This window comes from Callithrix jacchus, chromosome 5 (assembly GCF_049354715.1).
Source record: "Callithrix jacchus isolate 240 chromosome 5, calJac240_pri, whole genome shotgun sequence".
Lineage (NCBI taxonomy): Eukaryota > Metazoa > Chordata > Mammalia > Primates > Cebidae > Callithrix > Callithrix jacchus.
The window spans coordinates 25,250,266-25,271,849 of NC_133506.1; the positions used below are offsets into that span (position 1 = coordinate 25,250,266).

Here is a 21,584-nt window from a genome sequence, read left to right on the forward strand (position 1 = left end):
ATGAACTCGGGCTACAAGGACATCTGGGTCTGGATGAGGAGAATTTTCTGCACTTGCCCTGTGACAACAACCTACTGACTGAGAGATCCACCTCTGAAACCTCTCAGCCGCTTCTTCTGCATTGCAAGAAGGGGTAGAACATATGTTGTCATAGAAGTTAAAGTTTCAACTCAAGAAGGAAGAGAAATAACCTGTTGATATTATCTGATGGCAAATTATGAGAGTGCTCCCCATCCCCACAGTATAAAAGATGATATGCATAGGTGCAAAAGAAAACGATTTGCCACTGGAGTACAAAAATAAGTTAAAAGCCATAGAACCAAATGACTGTACAGGAAAGGTCTCAGAAGAAATTGAAGACATAATCAAAAAGGAATCACAAATTCATTAGAATATAACGGAATATATATCTAAGGATATTGTAGGTACCAATATAAAATATTTTTACTGATTGAGAACAGGGATCTGGGAATCTCCATGTTTGATCCATCTTCCACAGTGCTCTGAAGAAATATCACACGTGGTTGATACTTGCTTTCAGACTATAAAAAGAAACTGGGTTAGGAGTTAGGCAATATCCAATATTTTGTCCTAAAAAACAAACACAAAAACCAGTCAGTTGGTGTGAACTTTGTTTACCTGAAATCAGACGTCATGTTGATCACATAACTTCCTCTGGCCTGACATTGACATGTTGATGTTCTCAGACCGGGTCCGGAGAGGCCACTTCCCATCATATGAGACTTTCATTAATGGCACCAAATTGGTGGGAAGAAAATAAAGAACAAGGGTTTTCTTCCTACTGACTAAACTCTTAGGACCTTCTGAGAGAAAGGATCAAATCTCAGGTAACCAGAAAGGTCACTGTGGTTATGAAAATCACAGCAACCAACAGTTAAGCAGAAATGTAACTAACACCATCTCTATTTATCCATGTAACTACTGAAAAGAGTTAAATATCTTCTACTTCTACTCTCTGTGCACTTCCCAAAGAAACTTTTTTTAGTCTTTTTAAAAATATTTTTTATTTCCATTCATTTTTTGGTGGGGAGAGGTGTTTGGTTACATGAGCAAGTTATTTGGTGGCGATTTGTGAGACTTTGGTGCACCCATCACCTGAGCAGGATACACTGAACCCAGTTTGTCGTCTTTCATCCCTCACCCCCTTCCCACCCATTTCCCCCCCTCCCCGGAGTCCCCACTGTCTATTGTATCATTTTTATGCCTTTCCATCCTCATAGCTTAGCTCCCGCTTAAGAGTGAGAACATACAATGTTTGGTCCTCCATTCCTGATTTCCTTCACTTTGAATAATGGTCTCCAGTCCCATCAAGATTGCTGCAAATGCCATTAATTCATTCCTTTTAACGGCTGAGTAGTATTTCATCATATATATATATATGATGAGACTTTCATTAATGTCTCATTTTATATATATATATGTCTCTCTCTCTATATATATATATATAATGATATTATATGTATAATAGTTAAAATAAACCTTTATTTTTTTTTTAAGAATGCTGTATTTCTTAGCCAGGCAGGCACAGTGGCTCATGTTTGTAATCCTAGCACTTTGGGAGGCCGAGGTGGGCAGATCACTTGAGAACAGGAGTTCAAGACCAACCTGGCCAACATGGCAAAACCCTCTCTCTGCTAAAAATATAAAAATCAGCTGGGCATGGTGGTGCATGCTTGAAATCCCAGCTACCTGAGGGTTGAGGCACGAGAGTCGTTTGAATCCAGGAGGTGGAGGTTGCAGTGAGCTGAGACCATGCTTCTGCACTCCAGCATGGGCGACAGAGTGAGAGTCTGTCTCAAAAAAAAAAAAAAATGCTGTATCTTTAACAACATGTGCTATGTGTTCTTTCATGGTCTGTGAATAATAACCCTTGTTGAGTAGGGAAAATGCGGCTGCAGCCAGGGCTGCCATCAACACGTGTGCGTATCATATTGTGCACTGCAGAAATGAACCCAGCCGAGGGACAAGTTGGGGCTGTCCTCTGTCTTCCTCTCTGCTCCCCATGCTGCATGCCTGCAGGGCTATAACCACTCAGAGGAATGCATGTCTTTTTCTAATTGCACAAAGGTGTTAGCTCTACTTGTAGGTGTAGTGTATGCATAATGGATTTGATCAGCAAATCGAGAGAGATACAAGTTTAGTGCAGCAAAAGGAGTCCAAATGGTGCTCTATTTGAAATTCTTTACCATATTGTGAAAAATACTCCTTTCTAAATCTAGCATTTTTATTGAAAAATTCATACTCTCTGCCATCCCAGAAACCTACTGTCACTACTCACATATTCTTCAGAAATTTCCTGAATACATACAAATATATATTTGTGTATATACACACAGCCACAGCCACAGCCACACATATATTAATTTAGGCAAATGGAAGTTTGCTATTTTATCCCTTGTTTTTAAAAAACTTCAAGTTTTTTTGTTATTGTGGTAAATATACATAACATAAAATGTATCATTTTAACAATTTTTAAAGTGTACAATTCAGTGGCAATAGGGACATTCACATTTGTGAAACTATCATCACTCTCCACCTCCAGACCTCTTTCATTCCAAACTGAAACTCTACTCCCAATCCCCCCACCGCTTTCCACCACTGTTTTCTTTCTGTCTCTATGAATTAGTGGCAGAATTTACTTTCTGCCACTACATATCTCATATAATTAGAATTATACAACATTTGTCTTTTCGTATCTGTCTTATTTCACTTAGCGTAATGTCTTCCAGGTTCATTCATGTGTGGGATGTGTCCGAATTTCATTTCTTTCTCAGGCTGAATAATTCTGTTGTATGTATGTAACACATTTTGTTACCTGTCAATCAACATGAGGTGCTTATACCTTGTGGCTATTGTGATAATGGTGCTATGAATATCCGTTCAAGTTCATGGTTTCAAATTTTGGGGTACATATCCAGAAATCATGTGGTGATTCCAGCTGTGTTATTTTCAGGAGCCACCGTACTGTTTTCCACAGCGTCTGTACCATTTTACATTTTCACCAGCAATGAACGAAGCTAATTTGCTCATGTCTCCACCAACACTTGTTTTTGGTTAGTAGTCATCCTGATTGGTGTGAAGGAATATTTCTTTGTGGTTTTTATTTGAATTTTCTTAATGAATAGCAATGTCGAGCATCAGTTCAGGTACTAAATTGTGGCTGTTTGAGTATCATCTTCAGATAAATGTTTACCAAAGTCTTTTATCCGTTTTTTACTTGGGTTGATTTTTGAGTTTTAGGAGTTTATTATATATTCTGGATATTAATCCCTTATTAGATAGATACTTGTTTTACAAATAATCTCTCCCATTCTGTCAATTATCTTTTCACTCTGTTGTTAGGATACTTTAATGCACAGAAGTTTTAAATTTTGGGCCAGATGTGATGGCTCACACCTGTAATCCCAGCACTTTGGGAGACTGAGATGGGAGGCCAAGAGTTCAAGACCAGCTTGGTCAACATAGCGAGATGCCCATCTCTATAAAAAATAAAACAGAAGTTTAATTTTGATAAAATCTAACGTGTCTACTTTTTCTTTTCCTTCCTTCCATTTCTTCCTTCCTTCCTTCCTTCCTTCCTTCCTTCCTTCCTTCCTTCCTTCCTCCCTCCCTCCCTCCCTCCCTCCCTCCCTCCCTCCCTCCCTTCCTTCCTTCCTTCCTTCCCTCCCTCCTTCCCTCCCTCCTTCCTTTCTTTCTCTCTCTCTCTTTCTTTCTTTCAACAGACAGGGTCTCACTCTGCTGTCCAGGCTGGAGTGCAGTAGTGTGATCTCAGTTCACTGCAACCTCTGCCTCCCAGGCTCAAGCCCGGCATCGTGTCCAGAAGCACAAACAACTAAATGATGAGCAAATCTGATGTCATGAGACTTCCCCTATGCTTTATTCTACGAGTGTTAGCTCTTAGATGCAGGCCTTTGATCCATTTGATTTAATTCTTGTACAGGGTCAGCTCAGCGATATAGCAGGTTCGGTTCCAGACTACTCTCATAAAGCGAATATTACAAGAAAGCCAGCAACACAAAGTTTTTGGTTTCCCAGTTTACATAAAAGTTATGTTTACACTACCCTGTAGTCTATTAAGTGTGCAATAGCATTATAACGAAAATGTAAAACCTTAATGAAAAAATACTTTATTGCTAGAAGATGCTGATGATTGTCTTAGTCTTCAGTGAGTTGTACTATTTTTGCTGGTCTTGCCTCAGTGTTCATGGCTGCTGACTGACTCAGGGTGGTGGTTGCTGAAGGCTGGGGTGGCTGTGCCATCTCTTAAGACACCAGGGAAATGTGCCACATTGACTGGCTCTCCCTTTCACAGATTACTCTGTAGCATGCGATGCATTTGGCAGCGTTTTACCCGCAGTAAAACTTCTTTCAACACTGTAGTCAGTCCTCTCAAACCTGTTGCTGTTTTGCCAAGTAGGGTCATGTGATATTCCAAATCCTCTGTTGTCATTTCAGCAGTGTTCACGGCATCTTCACCGGAGTAGATGCCATCTCAAGACACCACTTTCTTTGCTCATCCGTAAGAAGGAACTCTTCATTTATTCAAATTTTATCACGAAATTACAGCAACTCAGTCACGTCTTCAGGCTCATCTTCTAATTCTAGTTGTCTTGCTGCTTCCACTGCATGTACTGTGACTTCCTCCACTGAAGTCTTGAACCCCTCAAAATCATTCATGAGGCTTGGAATCAACTTCTTCTAAACTCCTGTGAATGTTGATATTTTGACCTCTTCTCGTGAATCACAGATTTTTTTTTTTTTTACCGAGTCTCACTCTCACCCAGGCTGGAGTGCAGTGGTGTGATCTTGGCTCACTGCAGCCTCTGCCTTGTAGGTTCAATGGGTTCTCATGCCTCAGCCTCCTGAGTAGCTAGGATTACGGGCGCCCACCACCACACCTGGCTAAGTTTTATATTTTTAGTAGAGACGGGGTTTCACCATATTGGCCAGGCTGGTCTTGAACTCTGACCTTGACTGATCCACTCACCTTGGCCTCCCAAAGTGCTGGGATTATAGGCATGAGCCACCGCATCCAGCCAGAGTCACAGATGTTCTAAATGGCCAGAATGGCCTGATTTCAGAATTGTTGTGTCTAACAGAATAAGAAAGCCTGAGGTGAGGACAGGGAGATGGGAAGTGGCCTATTGGTTGAGCAATCAGGTGCCTCAAAACAATTAGCAATGGTAACATCAAAGATCATTGATCATAAATCACTATAGCAGATATAACAATAATGAAAAAGTTTGAAATATTGCAAGAATTTCCAAAATGCGACACAGAGACATGAAGTGAACACAGGCTGTTGGAAAAATGACACTGATAGATTTGCTCAACCTAGAGTTGCTACAGCTCTTTGATTTGCAAATATATGTGAAATGCAGTAAAGCAAAAAGCAGTAAAATGAGGTATGCCTGTATATGGTGTAAAAGAAAGATCTAATTTCATTCTTTTGCATGTGGATATCCAGTTTTCTTGGCATTTCCTCATTGAATGGCTTTGGCATCCATGTTGAAAATTGTTTGGCCATATATGTGAGGGTTTAAATCTGGGCTGTCTATTCCATTGGTTTATAGGTTTGTATATCTGTCTTAATGGTGATACAATACTGTTTGCATTATTATAGCTTTGTAATAAGTTTTGAAACCAGCTTTGGTCCTTCCTTTTCAAGATTATTTTGGCTATTACACTTCCCTTGAAATACCATATAATTAAAGATGGTTTTTTTCTATTTCTGCAAAAACTATTGGGATTTTGACCGGGATTGCATTGAATCTGTAGATTGCTTTTGGAAGTACTGCTGTCTCCACATTATTAAATCTTCCAATCTATGAACCTGGGTTGTCTTTCTATTATTGGCTTATGTCTTCTTTAATTTCTTTGAACAATATTTTGTAGTCTTCATGTGTTGCCCAGGCTGGAGTGCAGTGGCACAATCTGGGCTCACTGCAACTTCTGGCTCTTGGGTTCAAGTGATTTTCATGCCTCAGCCTCCCGAAGCTACTACTCAGCTTTCAAGTAGTCCTGGGCTGGGACTACAGGTGCATACCACCACGCCTGGCTAATTTTTTCTTTTTTTTTTTTTGTAATTTTAATACAGATGAGGTTTCACCATGTTGGCCAGGCTGATCTTGAAGTCCTGACCTCAGTCCACCCGCCTCAGCCTCCCAAAGTGCTGGGATTACAGGCGTGAGCCGCTGCATTCTGACACTTGTTCATCATTAATGTAAACACAACTGGTTTTTGCTTGTTGATTTTGCATCCTGCTCTATCCTTTGCTTTTAAAAATGTATGTATTGGGATTTTTCTATACCATCAATATTTTGAGATACCTCATTGTTACCTGGATAGCATCCTGTTATGTGGCCGATCTAGATTGGTCTTCATTCCACAGCCCACAGAACGAAGCGGGCCCATTGCCTGTTTTTGTACTTAAGCTGAAAGTGGTTTCATAATTTTTAAATTGTTACATTTTAAGCAGTACCTACATAACCTTTATCTTGTTTCTTGGCCACAAAATCTAAAATATTTATTATTGGCCCATCAAGAAAAAGTTTATTGATCCCCATTCTGGAACATACTTGGCCAGTCTCCTGTTGAAAGCTTATTCGAATTGTTTCTAATTTAAGGCTTATTATTATTATTATTAAGATATGGGTCTTGCCATGTTGACCAGGTTGCCAAGTTGTTCTCGAACTCCTGGCCTCAAGCGATCTTTCCATCTCGGCCTCCCAAAGTGCTGGGATTACAGGTGTGAGCCACTGCACCTGGCCCTAACCTCATGCTATTCTAAACAATATTTCATCGAAGTTTGCCCTCAGGGATATCTGTAGGGTAAATCCCTAGTAGAGAAATAATTGCTGGATCCACAGGAGGGTGCATTTTTATTTTGGACAGTTAATGCCGCAAGGCCCCAGAAAGAAATCACAGCCGTTCACCTCTCACCAGCAGCACTTTCCCTATGTGCTAACAGTGTGAATTACTGATTTTTACATTTTTATCGTCTCATTGTTGGAATTTCCATTTATTTAATTGTAAGTTAGGCTGAGCACCTTTTAATAAAGAGGTATATCTACATGTTCCTGGTTTTTGCTTCTTTTTCTGTCACAGGGTTGTAGGGCAGGATAAACAAGGTTAAGAGGCCATGCCGACTTGCTTCGTTGTGTGACGCCCCACAGGCTCCTTTTGCAGTGGGCTCCTTTCATCTGCACTCTTGCGTGTCAGCACCTAACTCTTTGCAGGGTAGCAGAAGGCATACCAGCCTCTTGCAAGGTACCAGCTGACCGCCAGACGATTACAATTTCCTGATATCCAATATGGCTGTGAAAAGCCTCTTTTTCACTATGTAGATTCCCCAATCTCCAGCCAATCATCACCAAAAGCCCAAGAAACTATTACCTACAAATTCCTGCTCTGGGGGGATAGGGACTTCTCTTGGGTCCCACATGCACAAGGTTTAGCTTACAGTGACCTTTTCCTCATTTTAATTGTAAAAAAAGACACCCCTAGGTGTAGACTTTATATGCTTTTGATACATGCGAAGAGTGTTAGAGCATGTAGACACCAAGTGCACGCGCCAACTTCTGGTCCACCTTTGCCTACTTGACCTCATGAGTATTTTATGAAGAGGTATGAACTGCTCCTCTAAAGAGAGTTTCCCTTAAGGCACTGGCTACTGTCTGTCTTTTCAAGCAGCCTGCTCTGCCTCTCAGAGTATACTTCGCACTTTGCAACAAACTTCTCTGCTTACTCCTACTTTGGATTTGCTGTCAAATTCTTCTATGTGTTGAAGTCAAGAACCTTAACTGGCCCACTGACGACAGTTGGATTATGGATTGTTACTAGCTATTTTTGTTTCTAATAACGATTCTTTACATATTAAGGCAAATTGAGCCTTTGTCATATGAGTAGCAAATGTTCTTTCCCCAAGTTTGTCACTTAAAAAAATGTTTAAGTCAGTATTTCCCCTAAATGTGTTACATGCACATGAATATAGTAATCTTTTCCCTTATGGTTTCTGAGTTTTATGTCTTACATGAAAATCTCTTCCCTATTTGGAGATGATTAAAAAAAAAAAAAAACTTCATGTTTTCTTTTGGTTCTCACGTGTTTTTAAAGTACTTTAATCCATCTGGCATTGACTTTGGTGCGCGGAGTAAGGGATGGTTCTGGCTGGTAGTCAGCTGTCCCAAAGCCATTTTGTGAATAATCCATCTTTTTTTTCACTGTCTGAAATGCCATCTTTCCATATGTATTTGAGTTTACTTTTCAGCACTCTAATTTCTTCCATTGATCTAGCTCTACATTCATTCATGTACTATTTCAAGTATAGTTTTCCAAATGATAAAAGGATAATTTGGAAAAAGTAGTCTACTAGCCTTCTGTAGGGTTTTCTTGGCTATTTTTGCTTCTATGAACTTTAGAATCAGCTTATCTACTTAAAAAGTTGATATTTCATTGACACTATATTAAATTTTTAGATAAATTTAAAGAGAAAAATGTATTATTAGTTCTTCCTATTAAAAATCAAGGTATGTGTTGCTATTCATTCAGGATTTTTTCTTTGCTAACTAGAGCCTTAAAGTTTTGATTTATATAAATTAATTTCAATTGAGTTTATTCCTAGGTATTTTTTTTATTTTCTGGGTATTATAAGCAAAAGTTTTCTTTTTTGTGTTTTCTAACAGTTTCTTATACATCAAAAATGATTGTATTTTGATTTTTGGAAGAAAATGGTGGAGGGGAGGCAGGACTAACTTGCAGCTCCCATTCAGATGGACAGAGCAACATGTGAAGACTCACACTGTGAACTTTTGCTTCAAGAACTACAGCAGGAACATACCAGGAAAGCCGAGAGAACCCACAGACCCTTTGAAGGAAGCTGATTGCTGCTGCAGGTCCCTAGAGACAACCGAAAAACTCCAAAGACAAAGGACATCATCTCTTGGGAGCTCCAGGACCCTGCCCACTGCCTGACCCTCCTTACACTACTGCAGCTAATGCTGTCTTGAAAGTACCACCTCCTGACTGGAGGCCAGTCAACACAAAACTAGCACAATAAACAAAAATACCACCAAGGACCCTCACAGAGTCCACACCACTCCCCTGCTACCTCAACCAGAGCAGGTGCTGGTATCCACAGCTGAGAGACCTGAAGACAGATCACATCACAGGACTGTGCAGACACTCACGGAGTGTACCAGCCCAGAGCCTGATAGCTCTGCTGGATGGCTAGATCCAGAAAAGAAATAACAATCACTGCAGTTTGGCTCTCAGGAAGCCACATCCCGAGGAAAAAGAAGAGAGCATCACATCAAGAGAGTACTGCATGGGACAAAAGAATCCGAACAGCAGCCCTTGAGTCCCAGATCTTCCCTCTAACATAGTCTACCCCAATGAGAAGGAAACAGAAAAACAATTCTGGTAATATGACAAAACGAGGTTCTTTAACACCCCCAAAACATCACACTGGCTCACCAGCAATGGATTTAAACCAAGAAGAAATCTCTGAATTGCTGAAAAAAGAATTCAGAAGGTCGATTATTAAGCTGATCAAGGAGGCGCCAGAGAAAGGTGAGGTTCAACTTAATGAAATCAAAAAAATGATACAAGATATGAAGGGAAAAATCTTTAAATAAAATAAATAAAAAACAGTCACAACTTCTGGAAATGAAGGATATGCTTAGAGAAATATAAAGTGCACTGGAAGGTCTCAGCAATAGAATCAAACAAGTAGAAGAAATAACTTCAGAGCTGGAAGCCAAGGCTTTCCTATTAACCCAATCTAACAAAGACAAAGAAAAAAGAATTTTAAAAATGAACAAAGCGCCCAAGAAGTTTCTTGGTCCTGAGGAAGAAGAGAAATCTAAAGTCTGGAAAACAGGTATAAGGGAATAATTGAGGAAATCTTCCCCAGTCGTGTTAGAGATCTAAACATGTAAGTACAAGAAGCTCAAAGAACACCTGGGAGATGTATTGCAAAAAGATTATCCATAGGCACATAGTCATCAGGTTATCTAAAGTCAGGGTGAAGGAAAAAAATCTTAACAGCTGTAAGGCAAAAGCATCAGGTAAGCCTATAAAGGAAAAACTATTAGATTGACAGCAAATTTCTCAGCAGAAGCCCTACAATCTAGAAGGGATTGGGGCCCTAGCTTTAGCCACCCTAAACAAAACAATTATCAGCCAAGAATTTTGTATTTAGTAAAACTAAGCTTCATTAATGAAAATTTTTTAAAAATACACCTTTTTTCAGACAAAAAAATGCTGAGAGAGTTCACCACCCAGCACTGCAATAACTGCTAAAAGGAGCTCTAAATCTTGAAATAAATCCTCAAAGTATACCAAAATAGAACTTCCTCAATGTGTAAATCTCACAGGACTTATAAAACAAAAACACAGTTAAAAACCCCAGGTATTCAGAAAACAAAATCATTTGATGAATAGAATAGTACCTTGCTTCTCAATACTAACATTGAATGTAAATGTCCTCAATGCTCCATTTAAGAGCTACAGAAACAAACCAACAAACAGCAAAACAAACAAACAGCAGAATGGATAAGAATTCACCAACCAAGTATCTGCTGTCTTCCAGAGACTTACCTAACACATAAGAACTCACATAGACGTAAGGCAAAGATATTCTATGCAAATGGACACCAAAAGCGAACATGAGTTCACTTAAGACATAAGCTATTCTTATATCAGAAAAAATAAACTTTAAAGCAACATCAGTGAAAAAACACAAAGCACACCATTATATAATGATAAAAGGATTTATCCAACAGGAAAATACCACAATCCTAAATATATGCACCTAACACAGGAGCCCTTAAATTTGTAAAACAATTGCTACTGGACTTAAGAAATAAGATAGGCAGCAACACAATAATAATGGGGGACTTCAATACTCCATTGACAGTACTAGACAGGTCAGTAAGACAGAAAGTCAACAGAGAAACAATGGATTAAAACTATATCATAGCACAAATGAACTTAACAGGTATTTACAGAACATTCTACCCAGCAACTGCAGAGTATACATTTTATTCATCAGCACATGGAACATTCTCTAAGATAGACCATATGATAGGCCACAAAACTAGTCACAATAAATTTAAGAAAATAAAATTTTTTTTTTGAGACAGAGTCTCACTCTGTTGCCCAGGCTGGAGTACAGTGGCACAATCTTGACTCACTGCAACCTCTGCCTCCTGGGTTCAAGTGATTCTCGTGCCTCCGCCTCCTGAGTAGCTGGGATTACAGTCAGCCACCACCAGACGTGGCTAATTTTGGATTTTTAGTAGAGACAGAGTTTCACTATGTTGGCAAGGCTGGTCTCAAACTCCTGACCTCAAGTGATCCGCTTTCCTCAGCCTCCCAAAGTGCTGGGATTACAGACATGAGCCACTGTGCCCGGCTAAGAAAGTCAAAATGATACCAAATACTCTCCCAGACAATGGTGGAAAAGAACTGGAAATTAACTCCAAAAGGAACGCTCAAAACTATGCAAATACATGGAAATTAAATAACCTGCTCCTGAATGATCTTTGGGTCATCAATAAAATCAAGATGGAAGTTAAAAAATTCTTTGAACTGAACGATAATAGTGACATAACCTGTAAAAATCATTCTATGAAGCAAGTATCACCCTAATATCAAAACCAGGAAATGACATAACAAAGAAAAAGAAAACTACAGACCAATATCCCTGATGAATATAGATGCAAACATCCTCAACAAAAGACTAGCTAACCAAATCCAACAACGTATTAAAAAGAAAATCTGCCATGATCAAGTGGGTTTCATATCAGGGATGCAGGGTTGGTTCAACACATACAAGTCAATTAATGAGATATACATAAACAGAAGTAAAAACAAAAAATTACATGGTCATCTCAATAGACACAGAAGAATTATTTGACAAAATCCAGCATCTCTTTATGATTAAAACCCTCTGCAAAATTGGCATAGAAGGGACATACCTTAAGGCCATAAAAGCCTTCAATGACAAATCCACAGCCAACATATACTGAACAGGGGAAAATTGAAAGCATTCTCCATGAGAACTGGAACAAGACAGGGATGCCTTCTCTCACCACTTGTATTCAACATAGTACTGGAAGTCCTAGCCAGAGCAATCAGACAATGGAAAGAAATAAAGGGCATCCAAATTGGTAAAAAAAAAAAAGTCAAACTGTCACTGTTTGCTGATGACATGATCATATACCTACAAAACCCTAAAGACTCCTCCAAAAAGCTCCTAGAACTGATAAACGAATTCAGCAAAATTTCAGGATACAAAACTAGTATACATAAATCAGTAGCTCTGTTATACACCAACAGCAACCAAGCTGAGAATCAAATCAAGAACTCAACCCCTTTCACAATAGGTGCAAAAAAAATAAAATAAGATACTTGGGATATATGTAACCAAGGAGGTGAAAGAACCTCTACAAGGAAAATTACAAAACACTGCTGAAAAAAATTATAAATGGTGCAAGCAAATGGAAACATATCCCATGCTCATGGATGGGTACACTCAATATTGTAAAATTGGCCACACTGCCAAAAACAATCTACAAATTCAGTGCAATTCCCATCAAAATAACACCATCATTCTTCACACAACTAGAAAAAAGTAATTATAAAATTCATATGGTGCAAACAAAGGAGCCCACATAGCCAAAGCAAGACTAAGCAAAAAGAACAAATCTGGAGGCATCATATCACCTGACCTCAAACTATACTATAAGGCCATAGTCACCAAAACAGCATGGTACTGGTATAAAAATAGGCATGTAGACCAATGGAACAGAAGAGAGAACTCAGAAATAAAGCCAAGTACCTACAGCCAACTGATCTTTGACAAAGCAAACAAAAACATGAAGTGGGGAAAGGACACCCTAGTCAACAAATGGTGCTGGGATAATTGGCTAGCCACATGTAGAGGAATGAAACTGGATCCTCATCACTCACCTTATACAAAAATCAACTCGAGATAGATCGAAGACTTAAATCGAAGACCTGAAACCATAAAAATTCTAGAAGATAACATTGGAAAAATCCTTCTAGATACTGGCTTAGGCAAAGACTGCATGACCAACAACACAAAAGCAATTGCAACAAAAACAAAGATAAATAGATGGGTCTTAATTAAATTAAAAAGTGTCTGCACACCAAAAGAAACAGTTAGCAGAGTAAAGAGACAACCCACAGAGTGGGAGAAAATCTTCACAATCTGTACATCCAACAAAGGACTAATATCCAGAGTCTACAAGGAACTCAAACAAATCAGGAAGAAAATACCCAAACAATCCCATCAAAAAGTGGACTAAGGATATGAATAGACAGTTCTCAGAAGAAGATATCCAAATGGCTAACAAGCATATAAAGAAATGCTCAGCATCACTAATGATCAGGGAAATGCAAATCAAAACCACGATGAGATACCACTTCACTCCTGCAAGAATGGCCATAACCTGCCGCTTACTAGCTGGGAGACCTTGGTCGACTGGCCAGTTTAACCTGTCTGTGCCTCAGTCTCTGCATCTGTAAAATGGAAATGTTAATGATACCTGCCTGAGGGTTGTTATGAGGACGCCATTTCTATTATTTAAAATTATTAATTATTTTAATTAAATATTAATGCACATGTAATTGGTATTTTAATGTTGCTAAATGAGAAAATGCAACTAGAGATTTGTATGGGGCGTACTATAAGCACTAAGAAAGAAGGTCAATTTTATTTGGAAGTTGGAAAGGGATCGAGAAAGCGATGATTCTTGGGCTCTTCCAGCTCTAACCTCCTTGCTGTGGCCAACTAGCCCCAGGGCTTGCTTCTGCTTGATAGTCTAGTGTGCTGTGGTGAAATGGTTGTGTGCTAATTCTAATTTCTTTACCTTCTTCCCCCAAAACCAGATAAGTCAGGTCTTTTTCGTCATTCGTTTTGAAAATGTTTATTTATTAATTTGTTTTTGAGACAGGGTTTTGCTCTGTTGCCTAAGCTGAACTGCAGCGATGTGAGCCTGGCTCACTGCAGCTTCAAATGCACGGACTCAAGCCGTCCTCCAGCTTCAGCCTCCTGAGTAGCTGGGACCACAGGTGTGTGCTGCCACACTCAGCTAATTTTTTCATTATTCATCAGCAAGATGGGGTCTTGCTGTTTTCCCAGGCTGGTCTTGAATACTGGGCTTGAGCAATCCTCCTGTTTCTGCCTCTTAAAGTGTTGGCACTACAGACGTGAGCTACCATACTTGGCCCTTAATTTTTTTAGAGCACTTTTATGCTCACAGTAAAATTGAGAAAAAGATACAAAGATTTCCTGTATACACACTGCCCTCACACATGCAAAGCCTCCCCCGTTATTAACATCCCCCGCCAGAGTGGCACATTTGTTCTTTATAACCAATGAACCTGCACTGACCATCATTATCACCCAAAGTCCACAGTTTACATTAAGGTTCACTCTTAGTGTTGTACGTTCTGTGGGTTTGGACAAATGTATAATGACACGTATCCACCATTACAGGATTACACAAAGTAGTTTCACTGCCCTAAAAATCCTCTGTGCTCCACCTATTCATTCCTCGCCTCCCAACCCCTGGAAACTGCTGGTCTTTTTACTGCTGCCTTTTCCAGAATGTCACATAGCTGGAATCATACAGTATTTGGCTCTTTCAGATTGACTTCTTTCACTAAGTAACATGCATTTGAGTTTCCTCCATGTCTTTTCATGGCTTGCTAGTTCATTTCTTTATAGCACTGAACAATATTTCATTGTCTGGATGAACTACAGTTGATTTATCCATTCACCTACTGAAGAACGTCTTGGCTGCTTCCAAGTTTTGGCAATTACGAACAAACCCAGTATAAAATGGGTGTGCAGGTTTTTGTGTGGACGTAAGTTTTCAACTCCTTTGAGTAAATACCAAGGAGCATTAATTTCTGGATCAAATGGTAAGAATATGTTTAATTTTGTAAGAAATTGCCAAACTGTCTTCCAAAGTGGTTGTATCAATTTGCATTCCCACAAAAATTCATTTGCATTGTAATGAATGAGAGTTCCCGTCACTCCACAACTTCACCAGCATTTGGTGTTGTCAGAGTTGTGGATTTTGTGGATTATGGTCATTCTAATAGGTGTGTAGTGGTATCCCACCACTGTTTTAATCTGCAATTCTCTAATGATGTATGATGTCCTCTGTTGATGGACATTTGGGTTGTTTCCAGTTTGAGGATGGTACAAAAAGAAATTCTGAAAACATTTCTGCAGGTTTTTTTTGGTGGTCCTATGCACGCATTTTGCTTCAGTATACACTCAGAGGTGTGAAACTGTTAGGTCCAAAGATATGGATGTGTTCAGCTTTAGGAAACTGAGCCAATCAGTTTCCAAGGTAGTTCTATCACTTTCCACTTTGGCTGGAGTTAGTCATAATTTAAAAACTAGGAACATTTCTTTCATATTGAAATAATTCTGTGATTTGAATAATTCAAAGGAGGTCTAGTATGGCTTGTAACAATCTGAATCATTCTCACTTTCAACAGAGAATTGTAAAATGCTATTTAAGGAGTATAATTTGTTCCCCTTGCTAATAGTAAAAGAGAAATGACTGATTGGAAGACACAGAGAATAATGGAGGCCAGCACCCTTGAATCTCACTTCCCTGTATTAAACTATTATCGAATTAACAGTATGCTGGGGTTGTACATTGGATTCTGGAGCCAGCCTCCAGGGTGCAGGCACTGAGCAGCCCACCAGCAAGCTGGGCTCCCCAGGGAAAGAGATTTGATACCGGCGTGCCCCTGTGTCTTCATTTGTGAAATAGGGATATGATAGCACCCACTTCTTAGGATTGGATTGAATGAAATAATCTATGTGAAATACTTAAAACAGGACATAGGGTATCACAAATGCTCAATAAATATAAGCTCTTGTTGTTTTGATATCCTCAAAAGAGAACCAACACTTTAAAATAGGATCCTGGGCAAAATGCCTTACCACTATGATGTTAGCTATTTTCCTGATTAGTATGCAAATACTGTTGTATTACTACTGCTGCCAGAGCTCAGTTACTCAGAAACACCACCCAGAGAGCAAATACAAGCAGTCCGGGAGAATGTTGCTTCAGTCTCCACACGGAGGGCCAAGTTTAAGACTGCAGCAGAGCCTCTCAATCACCCCTGCACAGGGCAGCAGTCCCAAGTCTGGGAAGCTGCCAGCCCACTGCTGGCTAGGGTAGAAGAAGGGCTGCTGTGGGCAGACCTCAGCCATGAGAAGTGACAGGCCCCGAGGTCAGAGGCAGAGCAAATATGAAAGGATTAGCAAGGCCTCAGGCAGCACAAGGATGTAGCAGGATCCTGAAAGGGTTCCCGCCACGGCAGAGAACAGTCACTAATGTTTTACACAACAGTCCCAAGGCATCCAGAAAAAAAACAATAACTTTCTCTGCACTCTGTTTATAAAGTAAGCTATTTTTTTCTGGTAAAGTGAATTCAGGGGTCTTCACATAAATTAAAAGGAAAAAAAAGAGATGGAGGACAAATCTTTAGATTAGAACACTTAAAAAGCCTATCACCATTGCAATGCAATGTGAGGTCCTTATTTGAATCTTGACTTTTAAAAAATTCTGCTGAAAGTGTACAAATATGTGATACAATTAAAAATTTGAATACAACTGAATATATTATCATATTAAGAAATTTTGGCCAAGCACAGTGGTTCACGCCTGTAATTCCAACCCTTTGGGAGGCCAAGGTGGGCGACTCACTTGAGCTTAGGAGTTCGAGATCAGCCTGTGCAACATGGTGAGACCCTTTCTCTTAAAAAAAAAAAGAAATTTTTATTAAATTTCATATGTAAAAACAGTAGGGTGGCCAGGCACGGTGGCTCATACCTATAATTCCAGCACTTTGGGAGGGTGAGGTGGGCAGATCACAAGGTCAAGAGATCGAGACCATCCTGGCCAACATGGAGAAACCCCGTCTCTACTAAAAATATGAAAATTAGCTGGGTGTGGTGGCACGCACCTGTAGGCCCAGCTATTCGGGAAGCTGAGGCAGGAGAGTCACTTGAACCCAGGAGACAGAGGTTGCAGTGAGCCAAGATGGCACCACTGCACTCCAGACTGGAGACAGAGCGAGACTGCATCTCAAAAAAAAAAAAAAGAAGAGTAGGATAATTATGATGAAAAACAATTTTATCTTTTGGAGATGCGTGTCTAAATATCTAGAAGTGAAATGATACAACGTCTGGGATTTGCTTCAGAATTATATGGTTGGAGGGGATGTAATGAGTGGGATGTTGGGGACAGGACCAGTCACCACTGATGGCAATTGGGACTCGGTGATGGATACTGTGGATTCACGCAACTCTGAACTATTTTATGTATCTTCAAAACTCTCCATGATAAAGTTATGTTTTTAAAGCTACTCCTAAAAAAGATAGAAAAATTGTGTAATCTATTTTAGAAAAACTTCCATCAAAATTGCTAAAATAAAATATGGCAACTGAGGAAGAAAAGGTAAGAAAAAAATGCAGGAAATAGAGTAACGTATTTTATAAAAATGTCAATCCAAAATATTATTTAAGAAGATTTTGCTGCATGATATGAGTGGGGAGTGATATTGTCAGTTATCTGAAATTTCCCATCTAGAAGTTATTGATAAGTTTATTTATCCATCATGAATTTGCTGGTGACCCACTGAGGGCGGAGCATCAGGAACCCCGGCCCAGGGCAGGGAGACTTAAGCAGTGCCCTCCTCTACCTCCCAGGCTATGCCAATGACCACACCACCAAGTCTCTCTGGGTCTGTTTTCGGCTCTGAACAGTGGAGCCCATGATGGTAGTAGAGCAACACCCATTTTACTGTGTTGTGAGGAGTAAAGAGCATAATGGACATAGGTGCCGCTGATTCATCTGGGAAAAAAGGGGGCATGGGGCACAGATCTGCTTGTGGAATAGTGCTCTGAGGGCGGGGAAAGCAGGTAGAAATTTCTGTGGGAACCACACACAACCGTAATATTGTAGGAGTTGAAAGAACAAGCATTTTAGGTTGGCTCTCAGCACTGCCCCTTGGGAGCTGTCTGCTGTGGGCACTCTCTGCCATGGGCGCTGTCTGCTGTGAGCACTGTCTGTGCCTCAGTGACTTCTTCATCCTGGAATTCAGTAAGACCTGAAAGCTCTGTGGTGATGATCAAAAGTATCAACGTGTGGCAAAGGTGTAGAAGAGTGGTTGGCCTATAGGAAGCATATAATGCAGATACACAATCAACTTGGTGATTACTGCAATAATAAAGCAGCCGGTGGTTTATTCTGAAGTCCCATAGACCCCTTAAGTATTTCTGGAGCCAGACCCATGTCTGCAGAACAGTGAGTCGCTGCCCCAGAGAGCTACAGCATCTTTTTGCTAAAACCATAATTTATTCAGACTGCATCTAACTAACCTAGCCAGAAACTTGGAATATCAAGGTGACCAGCTAGACCTTTTTTTTTTTTTTTTCGAGACAGAGTTTCGCTCTCGTTACCCAGGCTGGAGTGCAATGGCGCGATCTCGGCTCACTGCAACCTCCGCCTCCTGGGTTCAGGCAATTCTCCTGCCTCAGCCTCCTGAGTAGCTGGGATTACAGGCACGTGCCACCACGCCCAGCTAATTTTTTGTATTTTTAGTAGAGACGGGGTTTCACCATGTTGACCAGGATGGTCTCGATCTCTTAACCTCGTGATCCACCCGCCTCGGCCTCCCAAAGTGCTGGAATTACAGGCGTGAGCCACCGTGCCCAGCCCAACTAGACCTTTAATAGTTCAGTGCTTTCATAGTTCATGTCCAGGGTCATGTGTCACTGGGACACAAACCTCCATCCTCCTGTCCTGTGAAATGTGTACTCATCCTTAAGGTGGTAGAAAGGAGAGGCTGTTTTCCACTCTGTTGATGTCCTTAAATCCTTGCAGCAAGGGTAAGACTGGGAGGTCCCAGGAAGGCAGCCTGGAAAATTCCTCCTCTCTCTGGTTTGCCCCAGACAATTCAGCGCCTGCCTTCCTGATGGTGCGATACGCTGGGTGATTCACCAAGTTCAGTCTGGGAGGAGGCGTGGAGGATCCTGCTATCTTCCCGGTTTTGTTTTCTGAGTCTTGGCATCCCCACCCAAAGTTCCCAGGTACTGGATGCCACCCATGGGAGAGGGGAACACTCACCAGCTCCATCCCCTAGGGCATTGCTAGGGTCTTAGTCACCTAGAAAAGCCTCCACGTTATTTGTCCAGTTACTGCAACAATAGAAGGGTTATGCTCCAGCAGCTTTGCTCTTCCTTACTCTGTCATCTCAAGAAAGCCGCATCAAACCTTTGCCATGAAAGCACAATGTCAGAAATGCGGCTGCATGCCCGGCTCAGCCATGCTTGGGCCGCTCTTGATTCACAAAGGCCTCTGGCGGCCTCTCCTGAGATCATTTGGGCTCAAGATGTCACTCCCCGGTCACACCTAGATTCTTAACTAAGTATTGAGATTTATGGAGAAGCCTCCGTTCTCTTATTTGCTTGGCAAATACTTTTTGGCTCCTGTTACAGAGGTGATTGCAAGAAGCGCTCGGAGAAGTCAGATGTGGTATCTGGAGCCGCTCTGGCAGTTTTCACAAGGCCCAGGGGCAGGGTAGGGGTGCATGAGGCCAGGATGAGTCGTTGGCTTAAAGATCTGAAGACATAGACAAGTTGAGGTACTGCTAACATCGCCTAGGGAGTCCCAAACTTTGTGCCACCTGTGGTCAGGCAACAGGGAGTGGTGGGGACTGTGGTAAACTAGAGAATGCATGGCCTTTCAGAGAGCAGCCCTCGTCCTGACCAGCTGACTGCCGCCTTGTGGAAGTAGGTGCCCAGCTGAGCCAGATCTCTTGTTTTGTCAAGAGAAGCCAGGAATTTTGAGTTATTGTGAAATTTACAGGTATTTCATGTTGACAATTAAGTTTTTAAAAATTATATTCACGCATGGAAAGATGCTCAACATCAGTAATTATTAGGGAAAAGCAAACCAAAACTAAAATGAAATACCACCTCACATCCATTAGGATGGCTGTTATTTAAAAAACATAACAAATGTTGGTGAGAATATGCAGAAAGTGGAATCCTCGTGCACTGTCAGTAGGAATGTAAAACGGTAGAGCCACTGTGAAAAACGTATGGCAGTTCCTCAAAAAATTAAAAATAGAACTGCCATATGATCCAGCAATTCCACTTCTGGGTGTACTTCCAAAAGAACTGAAAGCAGCATTATTCATAAGAGTCAAACTCTACAAGAACCCAGGTGTCCATCAATAGGTGAACAGATTAGCAAAATGTGATATAGATGAGTGTATACAGTGAGACATTATTCAGCCTTAAAAAGGAAGGAAATTCTGATATGTGTTACAACATGGATGAATCTTGAAGACATCATGCTAAGTAATATAAGCTGGTCACAAGAAGACAAATGCTGTATGATTCCACTTCTCTGAGACACCTAGAATCGTCCAAGTCATGGAGACAGAAAATAGAATGGTGGCTGCCGGGGCCTGGGAGAGAAGAGAATGGAGAATTAGCATTTAATGAGTACAGGTTCTGTTTCACAAGATAAAAAGGGTTTTGGAGATGGATGGTGGTAATGGTGGTACAGCATTATGAATGTATTTAATGCCACTGAACTTAAAATGGACAAAATGGTCAATTCTGTGTTATGGGTATTTTACTGCAATAAAAAAATAGGAACAAAATTCTAAGTACAGTACAGTTCAAACAAAATTTGTCTTTGGGTTCTGTGGGGCCCGAGGCTGCTAGCTTGTCCCCTCTGCCATATACTGGTCTTCTGCAATGGCCCATGGCTGTTCCACATTCTGGCCCAACTCCATCTGGGTGGTCTAGGGAGCTGGACACACTTGGGTCTGAATGCTGCCTCTGCTTTTTAGTAGTCATGAGATGCCGGATTGCTGGATTCTTCTCTATCAGTGGGTCGGGGATTATAAAAGCTTTTCTCTGAGTAATGTGTTTCCTACCTCTGGAGGAAACAACTCCTCTGGACTAATGGACCTGGACAGAACATCTATTGCCCATTTGAATAAACTCTGTGTGAAACCAATGCGGATCTCAGCTCCTGGCTGTGAGAACAAGTTCCCAGCACGCTGATTTGAAGTGGTACTTCAGAACCACAAACTCTCTTTGACCTCATGCTCAACATTTTAAAAGGAGGGCGGCAAAATCACCAAGGTATGCTGAGAGCAAGTGTTCACGTGCACCCACTTAGACATTGTGAAGAAAAGGAGCAGGAAGAGAACATATTCACAAACAATTTTTTTTTAAAGAGACAGGGTCTTACTATGTCACCAGGCTGGAGTGCAGTAGGTGCCATCATGGCTCACTGCAGCCTCAAATTCCTGGGTTCCAGCAATCCTCCCATCTCAGCCTCCTGAGTAACCAAGGCTATAGGCATGTGCCACCATGCCTGGCTATGTTAAAATATATACAGCTATAGAGATAGGGTCTCACTATGTTGCTCAGGCTGGTCTTGAACTCCTAGCCTGAAGTAATCCTCCTGCCTTGGCCT

General features: G+C 40.7%; 1 protein-coding gene across 1 annotated transcript in view; it reads left to right on the plus strand.

The window, feature by feature from the left end:
• Window positions 1-5,853, plus strand: part of KAT14 (lysine acetyltransferase 14) — a 74,983-nt gene extending 69,130 nt beyond the window's left edge. Inside the window, exon 10 of the mRNA XM_054255240.2 lies at window positions 3,744-5,853. Coding sequence (XP_054111215.2) covers window positions 3,744-3,782 — 39 coding nt within the window. The 3' untranslated portion in view covers window positions 3,783-5,853. The remainder of the gene's footprint in view (window positions 1-3,743) is intronic.
• The last annotated feature ends 15,731 nt before the right edge of the window (window positions 5,854-21,584 follow it).